At 39.6% G+C, this 15998-nt stretch overlaps 1 protein-coding gene across 3 annotated transcripts; it reads right to left on the bottom strand.

The window, feature by feature from the left end:
- Positions 1-123: 123 nt before the first annotated feature.
- pde9ac (phosphodiesterase 9ac) lies at positions 124-14113 on the bottom strand. 3 transcript variants are annotated; one of them, XM_033630773.2, is made up of 20 exons: positions 13978-14113; positions 13424-13557; positions 11779-11849; positions 10933-11010; positions 9984-10027; positions 9762-9816; positions 9430-9500; positions 9258-9345; positions 7949-8030; positions 7784-7858; positions 7602-7688; positions 7293-7397; positions 7089-7171; positions 6654-6810; positions 5866-5979; positions 5512-5616; positions 5220-5348; positions 5039-5134; positions 1762-1844; positions 772-908 (listed from the first exon to the last, which is right to left on the bottom strand). In XM_033630773.2, exons 2-19 carry the CDS (start codon positions 13490-13492, stop codon positions 1794-1796), a joined length of 1560 nt encoding a protein of 519 aa, XP_033486664.2. In that variant the 5' UTR covers positions 13493-13557; positions 13978-14113; the 3' UTR covers positions 772-908; positions 1762-1793. The 3 variants fall into 3 exon arrangements, with proteins under 3 accessions (XP_033486665.2, XP_033486664.2, XP_033486667.2); XM_033630776.2 differs by having other exon boundaries at positions 1762-1838; XM_033630774.2 differs by lacking the exon at positions 1762-1844 and having other exon boundaries at positions 124-908.
- Between the last annotated feature and the right edge of the window lie 1885 nt (positions 14114-15998).

The following is a 15998-nucleotide window of genomic DNA, read 5'->3' as shown; positions in this document are numbered from 1 at the left end:
TGGATCCCTCTGCGGGTGGTGGGCCTGCAGGGGGGGGGTTCATATTTGTTTTTTAAAAATATTTTCTATTACATAAAGTGACTGACTTTCGGTGGAAACACTCTGAAGACACTCACAATGTGTGTTGTCTAACCTTTATAAATAAAGACAGTGTGTGACAGATGAACAGACATACAAAGCACAGTTTTACATCTACTGTGGGACATCAGAACTTTTTTACAGGATTATGTAACACCTGGGACAATATGTGCTCCTGTGTGGCTTTATTTTATTGAAAAGGTTTGGAAGGTAAGAGAATACACAAAGACTTGTGATGGTTTAATGAACTGCTCAGTGTGTGTGAACAAAAAAGGTGCGAAGCTGCATTATTCTTTGGAAAAACACTCAGTGCACCATATCAATCAAACATGTATTGCTACAGTGAGGTGAAAACATCCCACTCTGGTTAATTTCATTCCTCTATTTGAAAAATTAGGACCACATATATGATCAGTTACAGTTGTGGAAATGTTTTTCCATGAGGCCTATTTTGCAGCTGTTGTATATTCTTTAAATGCATGGTAATCAGTCTTAAAATAGAATCGCTCTTGGAGAAACCGGATCTTCAAACTCTTGAGGCACTATGAAATTTTAAAAAAAGCGTAGAGTGAACAACATAAACACCATACATATACACAGGGGTCAGCAGCTCCCCCTCTGTTACATCCAGTGCAAAAGTCTAAGTCAAAGTTCAAGATGTGCCATCTTGATGCCTAAGTTTAGTTCAGCATGCAGCCAAGCAGTCTCTTTTCTCTCCCTTCTTATCCTGATCCATCTGGCATCTTCACAACACAGCTCAGAACGTCTTCGCCGAGGCCTCACTCAGATGTTTTAAAGTCTTTCCTGAGTTTGATCACAAACGAAGACCCCTGAAATAAAATAAGAGTTCGGATTAGGGCAGAGAGAAACAGCAGGATGTTAAGAAGGAAACTAACACTAGGTTTAAAATAAAAAACTGACAAGGCGGTGCACCTAGATCAGCACAAACCATACCGTACCACCAAAAGTCTGGGTGGTTATCATCCACCACAGATAAAGACTAACAGACTGAACTTGCCTTAGAGCTGTGAGTGAGAATTGACCTCCTTATGTGGAGAGTCAAAACTTACTCAGAGTCTAGTGGCGACTTTATTCCATTTCTGTGAAAAGGTTCAGTGTAAAATGAAAAAAGAGGGTTGTAGGTTCAAGTCATGAGCGGAAAATGCACCTTGTCAGTGTAAGAAAATAATGTAATATGGTGTTTAAGAGGAAAAGAAATGAGCAACAATTTAACCACTTTGATTTCAGCCCTGACAGATCTGTCATTATGTTACGAAAATAAAAAAGAATCAATAAAATGCTCAGGTTTCTTTCTAGTCAGCTGATGAACTGTTCTTTCCCACTGTAGGCTGTTTCACTTCTGTACAGCCGAAACCCTTGCACTTGCCAAGAATTTCTCACGCTGAACCAATTTTGCTTGAGCGGACTAAACGGAATCACCCCCTTTGGTTTTCCCTTTTTATGAGTAAATCGATATGAACTCCTGTGCGCTAACTTAAAAGGCGAATCCAAGGTGATGAAAGTGCTGCACATTCCGAAAGGTGTGGCTTTTGTAGATAGAGTTCAGTATGGAGGAGGAGAGCTGCTTTGCAAAGAGGCCAGAGAGAGGCAGAGACAGAGCGCATTCATGGCACTAACACTAAACACTAAAGCACAACCAAGCAGTCAGTTGCTTTTACTTACACAGATACCACTGCGCTCGCTCACTGCAGAGCTTACTTCTTCTTCCCGCCTAATGACATATTTTCAGTTTTTTTCTTCTGTGCCTCATTGAACAAAAGACACACCTTTATGTTAGCAAGTGGCTGGATGGGTGTGTGTAGTGTGTGTATGTGTGTGTGTGTGTGTGTGAGACCCAACCCATGTGACACAAATTTCACAACTGATAATTAGTAGTTTAAGTAGCTCCAGGTGAAAAGCTGAAATGGTACTATGTAGATTGACTTGGATTCGTTCTCTACGTGCCTCCTTCTCACAGCAGGATACCTGTATTACTGCAATTGTTTTAACCAATAAACTAGATTAGACTAGACTGCCAGTGTAATCCAAACTAAATTTAATGTGGTATGGCCGTACAGGCACAAAAATATGTTTGTGACCATGCAGAAATGTCACTTTTGCCTGTGTGTGCAGGCTCAAACCACTCCTGTTCACTGTGTTTGTTGTCACTAAAAGTATCACGATAACAATAATATTCAGATATCCAGAATTCAAATGCACAACCATGAGGTGAAATATGCTCATTTGCTTTCTGGCAGAGAATTCATAAAAAAATGTAATTGAAATACATTAGTGTTTCACATGGAGTCTCTGCTAGTTGCCTCAAGAGTCTTAGGATAGAAGCAAAACAGAACATGATGCAGACTGTAATTTGAAGCTTCTTTTTTTGGGCTATATTAATAAAACTGGCTTGATCTGACTCGCAACTGGTCAGAGCCAAGATATATTTTGGCGCATGGCCCTCCATAAAACACAGAAATACTGCTTTTAGATGTTGCTTTTTTGAAGATGAAATGTTAGATGTTAAATATAGAGCTTTAGGGGTGTTGGTCAGCAGATTTTGTTACTATTTCACAATGCTGCGCTAGCTGTTTCCCCATTCCCAGTCTTTGTGTTAAGTTTGGCTTCCTTATATCAAATAGATACAGATGTGAGAGTGGCAGAAAGTGAATTAGCATATTTCCCAAAATACTGAACTGTGCCTTTACTGTAAATGGTTATTTTTTTCAAGTTTTCACATTGTGAAATGTCTCTTACTAACAAAAAAACAGTGATATTTTAACTCTCCCTACAACTTACCCACTCTGTGAGTGTCAAGTGATGGAGTTTGACATGTCTGTGATCATTTGAAAATAGTTTAACAGAGTATAACATAGAGATGTGTGGGTTTTTAGTATAGCTTGACTGTGCCTAAACCTAACTGTGTAGCTTTACTTGCCTAAACCTAACCATCATAACATTATGTTGAGTACGTAGCTTTACGATAAGTATAAAACAATGAGAATACCTACAAAAAAAGTAATGCACCACAATTAATTTATAATCCATGTAATCTTGAAGGCTATAATTACATTTCCATTGTGCTCATGGGAGTAAAGAAAGAAAGTCTGTGTAAGGAACAAACAAACACAGGACTTAACCCCAGGAAACTGGGGTTTGGGACGGTGTGAAACCAAGGAAACGTTGAGTTTATTTAACCCTATGGGCCCTAGATGTTTTTGGGGTATTTTTACTGCCTTTACTTTTAAGCTCATATCACAGTCATTATAAAGGCTACATACACATGCAATATCTTGTTTTTTTCCAGGACAATCTGGGCTAACCAGATTTGCCATCATTCCATGTCCTTCTATGTGCCTGTATTTTATATTAATTTTTATATCAATGAAAAAAACAAATCCGTGCCTAAATTCTTACATTTTTACATGTATCTCAGCATAGCAAGTTGGAAGTTGACATATTCTGCCATATATGAAGAGGGGAGACTCTCTGGAATCTGGCAATATAAGAACCATGATGGTGGGACATTCTGTCACTTCACAGTTGTCCAAAACGTGTGGTTTGTGCCAGGCGGACATGATTGCCAGCATTTTTTCATTATTGCAAGAAATTCCATTGACTCATTCACAAGTCAAAAATGTGTTTTATCTGAAAGAAACATGCAATATTTACATCTAAGATCATAGAAAACTAGTCAACAAAGTGCAATGATGTCCTCCAAGATAATATTTGCCACTTTGTTTGCAGTAAACAAAGTTTGTTGTTGTTTTTCAGTTTCAGTTATATATTGGGGGAACATTTTGGGCATTGGTGGGGGGGCACGTGTCCCCCTCAATGTATATGGTGACTATGGCCCTGTCAGCATGCATAATTAGGCTACAGTTGTCTGGGTGCGCAAAGGTGAAGTGCGCTTGTCTTGTCATATAAAGTTTGATGGAGTGTCAACTGGACAATATGGAGATATTTGCATCTTGAAAGCCGGACTACAAATGTGGATAGACAGGGAGAAACACACGCAAGCCTAAGACGTGGTAAGATAAGATATTCCTCACTATATGAAGTGACTGATAACAAGATCTGTATAATGGATTGTAAAGAAATTCATCAGGTTTTTATTTTGTATACAACTGATCTGGATTTATAGCGTGATGGGATGACAGCACAATGATGTGTTATACATCTGTTATACATCATTTTATTGTAACTTTATCAGTTTTTTTCGCTGTGAAAACATTGGACTACCGACAAGTGCTTGGCCTTGTTGGAAAGCTACAATTCCGCTGTTTCACGTGACATGCGTGGCTTCTCGTCATGGAGAAAATCCACAGAGAAGAACGGGTGTGAATCTGGACGCACTATGCGTATGGGTTAAGGCACGTTGTTACCAAGTTTCTGTTCCAAAACCTAACTTATGAACATTACATTAGGTACATAACTTTATGTTCAATACATGATGACACCCAACCATGTGTCTTTTTCTAAACCTAACCTTATGTGCTTAGCTAGCTAGTTATCTAGCTAGCTAGCTGGATAGATCAGGCTGTTCTCATGCAGTTTGCACATGTACGTACGAAAAGTTAGGCAACGATTAATTCATAACCACGTAATCAGGAAGCTGTGATTATTTGGCCAATGTGCTCATGGGAGAAAAAAAAAGAAAGTTCGTGTAAGCAACAAACAAATACAGGACTTTATCCCAGCAAACTGGTGTTGGTGTGAAACCAAGTCAACTTTGAGTTACTTTAAGGTACTTTGTCAGCATGTTTCTTTCCCTAACCCTAGCCTACGAAACGATATGTTAAGTACGGAGCTTTACGTTGAGTGCAAAACAATGGCACTATTTGTGGGGAGCTAATTTGTTAGATATCATATACAAACTGTTGTATGTGCATTTTCATAAGATATCATCGGAACCATAGATAGATAGATAGATAGATAGATAAAATAAAATAGGTTCTACCTCTGTCATGGCATCGTCAATCTGTTTCAGCTCCTCATAGTGGTCTCGAGAGTCTCTCAAAGGTTGAACCATGATCTCCTCAATCTGAGGGAAAAGCTGTTGGGCACCACAGTAAGAACATTCATTGTAAATCAGTGTCTGTATTTGTAAAAGAACACATCTTACAAACATATCGCCCTACCTTCATGACAGTCTCAAACATCGGGATGAGGACAAACTTGATGAATCCAATCTGAGCAGTGGGTTTGGTGACTTTATCTCTGTCCATGAAGGGAGCCACAGGGAGACCCTCTGACTTCTCCCTGTCACTCTGGGAAGCACAAAAGTGGAAATATTGTCATTTGGTACAAAACGTCGATGATCATGGGTAGCTATTTTTTTTTACAATGTGCTTTTTCTTTCATCTTGAGTTGACATGATTGATTTAGAAAATAGATTTCCATGGGTTATGTGAAAGCTTTGGTTGAGGTCACCTGCATGAAATACTCCTCCAATAGGCAGTCCACCCATGGCTCAGCCACCTCAGTGGGCCTCACTTCGTTGGAAATGTCACAGCACTTGATCAAAACCATCTTCAGCTGAAAACACATGCACATGTAAAAACATAATCACATATGAAACACAGGACGTAGAATCCTTTGTATCATCATATGCATACATCATCATCTCCTTTATGTCTGTGACTACTCTCCCTATTACACTAATACAATCCATTTGGCCTTTCCTGATTACAGCACACTCAACAGATATAGGCATGTGCAGAGCAATAAACAGCTGCTGTCGGGTGGAGATGCAACGTGATCTCATGAGGCATAATGTATACATACACATGTCACATGCTCCTCATTGGTGAAGTCAAAGTTATCCACTTTTTGCTTGAAGGAGTCTAGTATCTCCCCATGTCTGGCCATGTCGGTGGCCAGGATGAGGGTGATGATTGCCTGGAAGTATAAAAGCAAAACCAAAGTCTGTTTGCAAGACATTTGCTTACATTTAAAATCAAAATAGTCTTTAAAGAACAGTGTGTTAGATTTAGGGGGATTTTGTGGCATCTGGGGGCGAGGAATGCAGATTGCAACCAGCTGAAACTTCTACCGGTTAGAATTCCCTCAGTGTTGATTGTTCAGGAGGTTTTTATTGGAGCCAAATTATCCGCAGAGGTCTCCTCCTCTCCAAAACAAATGGACCTGGTGATTTAAAAAGCTAAGAACACTAAATAAAGCAGTTTTAAAAAATCAGTGTTTTTCAGTGCTCTCATTATGGTGGGGCTACTTACTATGATGGCCATTGTGAAAACACAAATAGCCCTATCTAGAGCCAGTGTTTGTTTGCAGGTGGCTACTATAGAAACACGTAGACGCAGACCCACTTCCTTTGTAGATGTAAATAGCTCATTCTAAGGTAATGAAAACACCACTGTTCTTATTTTCAGGTAATTGTACACTAAAGAAAACATGCATATTATATTAGATTCTATTTCTGCCAATACATCCCCCTAAATCCTACACACTGAACCTTTATGATGAATATTTCCATATGTTACAAGACTGTGTAGGATTAAGATAAAACTCAGCATGCTTGGCATGTATAGACTAGTGAGAGTTTTACATCTCACCTGTCGGATCTGTTTGAAGGCCTCAGGATCCACATTTGCAAAGATATTGCACTCAGGAAGAGAAAGGATCTGGAAGGCCACGGCACAGTGATGGTTCTCTAGTGGAGATATGTCGTTGTAGCGCACTGCCAGCTCTGTGCGGGCATTGATTTGGTACCTGGTAGATGGATGGCACGGGTGAATGGATGGATTGATATTATATTCCCATGAAGCTTCCCTGATAAGAAAGGTCCTGGCCTTCCCAAAACTCCGACCAAAAACAACACAATAATGTGAATCGGTGTGTTTTCATACCTGAACTCTCTCCATGCTGAACTAGTTTCACAGTTCATTGACAACAGTGTTGTGCAGAGGATGTCAAAACATACTGGGGTCAATGGGCATCTGCAGCGCTACATCTGTCAACACACCTACGGAGAGAATAGTGGGTCTTACGTGTTGTTGTAGCCAGGGTGGTCCAGGTCATGACACACTGCAGCTGTCATTAGAATCCCCATGTCTGTGAGAGTCAGCTTCTCCTGGACAACAGTGCAAATGAAAGGTGTTATTACAAACTATCCAAAAATTGGCAAAATGTCCAGCCTGCGTAGTCACTGGATGGTCAAACAAAATAGGACTTGTAAGAACTTGTGAGCATACCTGTAGGTTGCAGAGGTGAATCATGCCATACATCATCTGACTAACGCAGAAGCAGTGGCGAAAGTTGTGGAAAGGGTTGTTACGGTAGTTCTCCTGAATTGCCAACTAGAAGACAAGAGAGATTATTCATTCAGTATCTCCAGCCCTGTACCATTTGAACATGGTTTTGTTGTCTGTGTCAGAAAACTGACACTACTCATAGTGACCCCTCTGCTTTTCCAGCAAAAGCTTGTTTGAAATCTGCACCATGTGCATGGTATTATGCAGAATATTCATGTGCTCAGTTGTCCTTTACAGCTCTGACTTTACCAGCCAGCGTTTGAGTGTGATCGGGTTCATGTTGAATTCCTTCACCAGTCCCAAGTCATGGTACATATACTCCAAACAACTTAGCATCTGCAGCCACAAAGGGAGAGAAAGGACATTTAGTCACTTGGATAACATAGAATGGAACTGACTGATTGAGTTATAGAGCAGCAATGTCAACAAACCTCGTTATGTTCCCAGTGCCAGACATCAAACGTTGGCTTCTTGAGCGCCTCAATGGTCTCCTGAGACAGTGTGTACTGTATTTGCCAAATAAACAAGACCATCACAATGTCTATAGAGCTAGCTTTGTCCAACAGTAATGAAAATAATAGTCCCATTGGACGTACCTTCGGGTAATTGGGGACATCTCGTCTAGGAGTGACTTTCTTCCCATCGTCTGAGAAGTTGTATTTGCATGGACAGTTCACTCTGAATTAGATTTAAAAAATGAAATAAAAGGAAAAAAGACATGATTTGGTCTCTGTTGACATCTGTAAGTAAGATGTCTAAATGTCTAAAGGCCCAGACACACCGAACCAACATTAAAGAACTAGTGTTGACGAAGGCCGAATGTTTCGTCGCATTACCTTGCCCAACACATTCTCACTCCAACTTCATCACATAATGACGTTTTGGCCATGGACTTTCCACGTCCATATACGACGTGCAAGGTACTCTGGGTGCACTGGTTGTTGATGTTCTGGGACACAGTGTCAAATTCTGCTCTTTCAAGATACACTTCCACTTTCACAGGAAATTTAACGTTTACATACAGTCTCTTTCAAAATAAACGCACTACATCGGTACAACAACACTGCAAATTGACGTGTTTTTTTTTGTTACCTTCAACGACGAACATAGCTGGTTGGGCTTAGGCAACAAAAGCATGTGTTCAGGTTTAGGCAACAAAAACACAGTTAAGTTTAGGCAACAAAAAAAAGTGGTTAGGGTTAGGAAAAGAGAACAGGGTTTGGCTTTAGAATCTTACGGGACGTGAACACTGCTCTCTCAGGTGAAAGTTGGTGCTTGTTGGAACCACCCACCACAAATCCCACCCGCCGATGTTAAGGGATGCCTATTTCGTTGGTTTCTGATGCCCCAAGTCACTGCCCCAGCGCAGGATATCGACAACATCGGAGTGAGACCGTGCTACCTTGCCTGTAACTCAGCAAAAAAATTGCACCAACCGCAGACTCTCCATACCAGCAGGCAGCAGTAGTGTGTATTTGTTATTGAAACTGGGAAACCAGGAGATCGACAGGACAGACTCAAGATGCTAGTTAGCCAGTTAGCACATTAACAACACAACACGATGCTGATAGAATGACTGACATTCACCATACGCTAGCGAACAATAACCCCAACAAGTACGAACCATTTCTGCCAATGAGCTCAATGGCTAAAAAAGGATAATCTTACCTAATAAAACAAGTTTCAGTTTCAGTTACATTTCTTTTCTCATGCACTGAACTGAACTGCAAATTAGAGTGATTTCATTCACGGACAGACTCCGCTTTCTCTGATGCTGATTCAACATGCTGAAGCAGTTAAGAAAAAGCCGACAATGGGCCGACTACTGCTAACAGTGTGCGATAACACTGACCGGCGACCAACTGTTGACATGGTGTGTCAGGGCCAACTTTTTATTCATTTCACCTGCTGCCACCCCTTGAAGTCATCTCATCTCGTAGCTTCTTCAGATCATTTTTACACTTCTCAATCTCCACCACCTTCAAGCCCTCCACTGGAACAAAATGACAAGAAATATCACAGTTTCTTGGGATCCTTTTATTTAAACTAAAGGTTAACTATAAAATGTACCACTTACGTTCCACTCTCTTCTCCAGCATTGCTAGCCTGTTGGTGACCTCAGTCTTCAATTCGTTGATGCGAAAGGCTCTGTGAGAGGGGATAATAGAAAACGATAAGAGACTGACACATATATCACATGGTTCGTTGGTCATAACGACAAAATAAACCTGGAAGGGGGCCTAAAAAATAAACAACAAAGGTGAAAGAACTGATTTAAACTTGCCTCTATGGGTTGAAGCTTGCGTTATCACTTAAAGTCCCTGGTGTCAGGTATGTGTGTGAGGTATGTGTGAGGGTGGGGGAGGGCAGGCTTCAGCCATAACATAACATAAACAACTGAGGCGTTACCTGCTGAACTGATCAGCCACCTGGGACAACACGTTCTGAAACATGTCCTCCTTCTCTGCAGACATAATACACTCCTGGTAAATTATCGTAAACAGCACTCACATTGTCAAGACTGCTATTTTCAAGCACAGTAGTATTTAAACTGTGGATGTGAGGTTGGTGCATGAATGTGTGTGAATGTGAGGTGGTTAGAGTGAAAGGAAAATAATGGTGGCAGCTTACCTCCAAGCTGACCAGAAGACAGAGGGACGACTTTGTACAGACAGCTGTGAGGAAAAACAGAGGAGCAGTTAGTATTCTGAATTCTTGGCATTGGCTTAGTGATTTCTACATTTCTTTTTGTTTTGTTTTACAGTTAATAGAACCACCACAGAGTCAATTTAATAACTGTGGTGTAGATGTGGTCAAAAGCTCTATGAATGCTACTAAATGGACCGGGTGGTGAGATCGTTTTGTCAGCTACTGTTTCCAAAGTTTTAGATTGTACAAAAAAAAGACAAAAAAAAAGTCTAGGCTCTAAAATGAGGTAGAGGTTTAGAAAAAAGATGACATAAGTATAGATACAGTAGAACCCCCTTATAATTATCTTACTCTCTGCTTTGCTATCAAGGGCCCGCCCTATGGGACATTACTGACCAGGCATTATTAATCCACTTGACAAGGGCAGCTTCAACCGCAGGTGCCTCCCCATGTGCATTTGCTTTGTTTCCATCATTAACAGCCATGATTATTTCTCTGAGTTTGAGGAGATTAACATTAAACAAGGCAGCCTGAGTTTTGCTGCTGTATCTTGCTGGCTGATTTTTGGCAGTTTGTCATAAGCTTCAAGGAGACTACATTTTTCACTGAGAGGAAATGACTTTCTTTCTCACATCATGATTTCAGTATGCAAGCAGCAGCAGCCTCAGGCAACCAGCCGAAAGCAGAAAGGGTACCTCAAGGCAAAGTATCATAGCAGTAAAATACAAAAAATTGCACAGATTTACCCTTGTTCTAAACTGTTTTTCCATATGTTGTCACTTATTAAAAAATTGATTACTTGATTACTATGAGTAAATCATTTTTACAGCATTTTTATAGGAAAGATTCTGTCCCAAACTTTTCAATCCATATAAGCAGTTGATCACTGTAAAAGTAATGTGTGAGTCTCTCTTCAAATTGAATATATTACTTTGGTGAGTTGGTGGGCATGGTGGGATCTATGGAGACCATGGCTCCCTCTGGGTCCACCATCATAATAGCAGTGTTCCTGCAGGGAGAGGATCAGAGGAGAAGGGAGAAAAGTAGAAACACACAGTTTGGTATTGTTTTACACTATTTCTCAAACGATGACATCTTTTGAAATTAGTTTCTGTCTTTTTTCCCCCTGAGGAGTGAGACAGCGTTAAATATCATAGTAGAGTTAAACATAAATGATCTACATTCAACCATTTTGTTTTTTGTGATATACACAAAAATGCATATGCGCATTGTGTCTAGAGTAGGCCTATATTATCTCCCATAGGTGTAGATTTCAGGGGAGATATTTTAAGCATATGCATGTGTCGTCCTCTCCTGTAGCAGAGGACAAATACATATTGATGCAGAAAAGGCTCGTATCATAAAGTCTCCTGCAAAGTTGAAAATGAAACCCACACCCTTGTTTTCACCCATATTATAATGTAGAGTCAGTGAATATTTTGGATTGCGGATTGAAAGAGCAAGAGGGAAGAGTTCCAGCTGGAAGAACGGTGCATAAAAAGTTTATTTTCCTCAATAAAAGCAAAACAGAGCTCAAGGCAGACGATGACTCCATCTTGCTTTTATGATTTATTAGCGTGCTTTGACGTACACGGCCGTTGCAGTATGTCTTTCTGACTATGACATACAGGGTTTTTGTTGTATGTTAGTGGCTGCTTTACTGCATGATTATATTGTGTGATATTTTTAAGCAGCTTCATGTGATGGTTTTCAAATAAAGAGACAGATTACGGAGTGATGTAATATACACGGGAATAAACAAAGTGAGGAAACAAACCTGGGAATGTTAGACGAGGAACACAAGAGCTCCTTGATGTCACATGGGCTGCAGTGCCGACTGAACACCACCTATGAGGTAAACACATTTTCTATTAATTCATATGCATCTGACGGCAGAAGGCTTTTACATCAGATGAACATAGCAGAGCTGTAATTTATTATCACGTCATGTTTTATGAGAAACCCTCTTCTGTGGCCCACAAACCCAACACAGTGCAATCTGTGTCTTTCCAAAGGCACACCTGCACGCAAACAGCTGCTGTGGTTTTGATATAAGGCCTCAGTGTTCACACAGGGAGGGAAGGTTATCAAATTTCATGCGTTTTTTAGTCTGCCGAGTCACATGGGAACGCAAAGTAAGGTCGGCTCGTTTTATGGTTGAATACGGTCAAGTCAGCTGAGGGACCAGCGAGGGGAAGGGAAGGACAGCTGGAGTGTGAGTGTGTGCATGGAGATCTTGAAGATAGCAACATTATCCACGCCTGTCACGCAGTCAGCCCAGTTGACAAGACTTAGTACTGTACATGAATAGAGATTACATAAACTATGTATATGGCAAAAAGTGGGAGCATCAACCTTGTGCAAAAACTGTCGTCTTACATCTTGAAGGGAACAGGTGTAGCAGACAAACATTCAGCCTCAGGCCGTGGGCTTGGAGCTCTTGAACAGACATGTGTCATCGCCAGCTCTCTACTTGAAGCACTCTACATCAGCAGATCAGCAAGTGTTTTATTTATCTGTATCTCGGCACGTTTGGCCTCAAACCATTTGTTATGACTGTTTAAATGATCCCTGAAATGTTGCTCTGCTTGTTATGACTAAATAAGGAGTCAGTGTTGCACTTTACTTTGCATTCCACATTTTCTTCTTTTATGCATCACCACTGATTAATAGCTCAATTGTTGTGTATAACAGAGCTGTAAACCAGCAGAAATTAACACTTGTGTGTAAGCTGGTAACAACAGGGGTTCTGTCAGTAACAGGATGAGGCTAGCTGCTCTGAATCACCATCTAATTTCCTCCTTAGGTGAGGTTAGTCCACTGGGAATATCTGCTATGTGGGTCAAGGAGGCGAATTACAAAATGAATGATTTAATTGCCATAATTAAAGTTTTTTAAGGTTGTTTTATAAGTGAACCCATTATTAAATCCGTAATGCCCTGAAATAAAATAAAATTAAATTAAAATTAAAATAAAATGAAATTTAATAAAATGAAATACAAAAATAAAATAAAATAAAATAAAAATGAAATAGAATAGAAGTATTTTCTACGTTTCCATACTTATGGTGTAACATGCATGCGTTTACATTTTTTCCCAATCCTATTCATGGTATATGACACTATTTGCTGGCAAAAAAAAAAAAAAAAAAAAACAATAAATAAAATTAAAAAAAAATAAAATTAAAAAAAGCAAATTAAAATAAACAATAAAAAAATTCTATTAAAAGAAAAGACAAAAGTAAAAAGCTTAACTTTATAGTAAAACCAGTCCCTTTAAAACAGCATAAAATACATTTCCAAAATGTATTGCATACTGAAACTTGTTACATTTCTATTAAACAGGGGAAACTTAAAGGAATTTAACAATGTAAACAATAAAAAGATTCCAGAAATACAGTATTTCCCCAGAACTGGTCCCACCTTTTGCACTTTCCCATCCACATCCAGGTAAATGGTTTTGGGGGCATAGGAGGAGGAGCTGGAGCCCATGTTGACCTCCCTCTCCTCTCTTACACACCCGCAGAGACTTTGGCTCAAAGCCCCGATAAACAAACCTGATGAGCCAGAAACAAACAAGAGGAGAAACACGTTCTTTTTTTCACACACACACAACTGCATACATTCATGCAGATACAGCCGAGTGTATAAACTAGTGCATGACTTAGGATAGGAAAGCATCAGCAACAGGTGAGAATGCTCAGTTTTTTGTCAATGAATTTGATACGGCATAATTCTTAATTTCTTTGCTGTTGCCAGTCTTCACTTTTAAAGAAAGAAAAATAAAGAAGGAATAGAAATACAAAACATTACCATGGAAAATGTATAAAACCTTAGAAATAAACCAACCATTTACATGTATTATTTTTTTTCTTTCAATAAAACAAAAGACATAATTACACAGGTAATACAGTTTTATATAAATTTATATTTAAATATCACAGTCAAATTAACTGAAGAAAAGGATCAGCACTCACAGTGTCAGCGACGCAGCTTCCCCTGTGGAGACTGGAGGTAATGTCCCAGGTGCCAAGGATGCAGCTGACTCACATACGGACACAAACACACACAAAAGGAGAGCCACAGAGGAGGAGACAGAGGATGTGAGTGACGGAGAAGGTGAGGAAGGGTATGTGTGAGGGAGCCAGAGGGGTATGGAGTACTATGACTATAACAAGCACTCTTACCTGTTGCTAGGGGACAGTTACTATGGAAAGAACAAAAAGACAACCCTAATGTCTTAAGTGGTGGAGGGCTTTCACCTGCGCTGGTTGCACACTTCTTATCGTAGTCTGATTCACTCTATCTCAGAGGGGGGCAGCAGAAACATACAAGCAATATGACTTAATCTGAAAATAAAGTGTTTACTGCACAGCTATCTGATTGAAACCTGGTTAGAAAATTACATTATGGCTGTGCTCTGTTAAAAAGAACAATTATTATTGACCTAAAAGGCAAACAGTGTACGCTGACTACTGATTAAAGCTCTCAACGATACATGGAAAATGTGATGTTATCAGGGGGACTCCACTTCTGACCAAGGGGGGCCTAATTTCAAGTGAGGCTTTGTTCTTTCTGTCAGCCACTGAGCCGCATGAGTGCTGAACTATATGTGCATAGTACATGCTGAACGACTGTATTTGTGGTTGTGGTTTGTTTTCTATGCACGTGTGTGTGTGATGCCTCCCCAGACCACTCATCCACTCCATCATTGAGAAGCAGCCTACAGATGGTTTTGTCAGACAAGTTCAGCAGACACTTAAGATGATTTTGAAGTGCATTTTATTTTTAGGAACAATCTCTAATTGATGCATATAATTTCATGTCATGGTGATTTTATTTTTATAGCCCATTTTATAGCCCTTGATTTATCTTGAGGGTCTTTACAATCTGTACACTGTCCATCTTTAGACCCTTAATCAGAAAATAAATCACAAAAACTCCCTCAAGGAAAAAAGGGAGAAACCTCAGGAAGAGCAACAGCAGAGGGGTCCCTCAACAGATGCTGTGGAGGAAGTATTAGTTCATGTTCATGTCATCATCACCCATCATTCAAAATACTCACAAGTAAAAGTCCTGAATTCAAAATCCCACTTCAGTAAAAGTAAAAAAGTATTATGAGCCAAATGTAACTACTAACAGTGTTAAAATAAAATATGTTTTATGCAGTAAAATGACCCATGTAACTGATGTATGATTCTAAATAACAATAAAATTTAATGCAGATGCTTTAATATATAAGGAGCTTTTCCCTGTTGCAGCTGGCCAACACAGAGCTAGACCTAGACCAAGACAAATCTGAGGGGTCATAATGTGATTAATGTGAAAGAAAAGAGGAATAAACCATACAAATTTGTATTATCTCTTTAGATGCTTCTCTGATCTTTGCTTTTTTTGTTATTAAAAATTGGACAATTTGACCACTTTGGGACTAAAAGAGACATTAAAAGGGGAAATGTCTCTTCGGTGGAACTGCAGCAACTCAAAGACATCTGAAACATGAAACCTAGACACTGCTTTTTGTGAAGTGTCTCAAGGTCACAGAAATCAGGAACCACTGGTGTAGTATTCAAAATTTGCATTTTATATACTTTTATTATACTTTTCATTTGTTTTAATGTAAATCTAAACAGTAATTGGCATCTATGGCTGTTAAATAAATGCAGTGCAAGGGGCAAATTCAAAAGCTGAAAAATGAAGTCGGCACCAAGTGGCAGAAACTGCAGTTCCTCAAATGGTCACTTGAGGCTGGCTCCAGAAGCGAGTCAATCCCCGTAGACCAAAATGACCAACTTTACAGCAAAAATCAATATGTGTACAGCCTGGTACAAAGAACTGTTCTGGTCTCTATAGCTAATATCTCTCTTTATGACAACTGTATGGGGATGATTTTTAAAATAAGTCACCAATTTGCATTTTATTAAGACTATGGGGGTGATCACACAGAAATGAGATGCTAGAGACGCGGACGCTTCAAAGATGCATGAAACGCTGGAAG

Source organism: Epinephelus lanceolatus, chromosome 4 (assembly GCF_041903045.1).
Source record: "Epinephelus lanceolatus isolate andai-2023 chromosome 4, ASM4190304v1, whole genome shotgun sequence".
Lineage (NCBI taxonomy): Eukaryota > Metazoa > Chordata > Actinopteri > Perciformes > Serranidae > Epinephelus > Epinephelus lanceolatus.
Note: the sequence above shows the minus strand (reverse complement) of the source record. Positions and strands in the feature narration are given on the sequence as shown.

Bases quoted from the DNA above. Each gene is read 5' to 3' on its own strand.
- pde9ac (XM_033630774.2), bottom strand. From the start codon at position 13,492: ATGGGCTCCAGCTCCTCCTCCTATGCCCCCAAAACCATTTACCTGGAT. The intron at 7,859-7,948 runs GTACGTCCAATG...TGGCAAATACAG, and splicing joins ATGTCCCCAATTACCCGAAG to TACACACTGTCTCAGGAGAC. The intron at 5,980-6,653 runs GTGAGATGTAAA...TTATACTTCCAG, and splicing joins CCTTCAAACAGATCCGACAG to GCAATCATCACCCTCATCCT.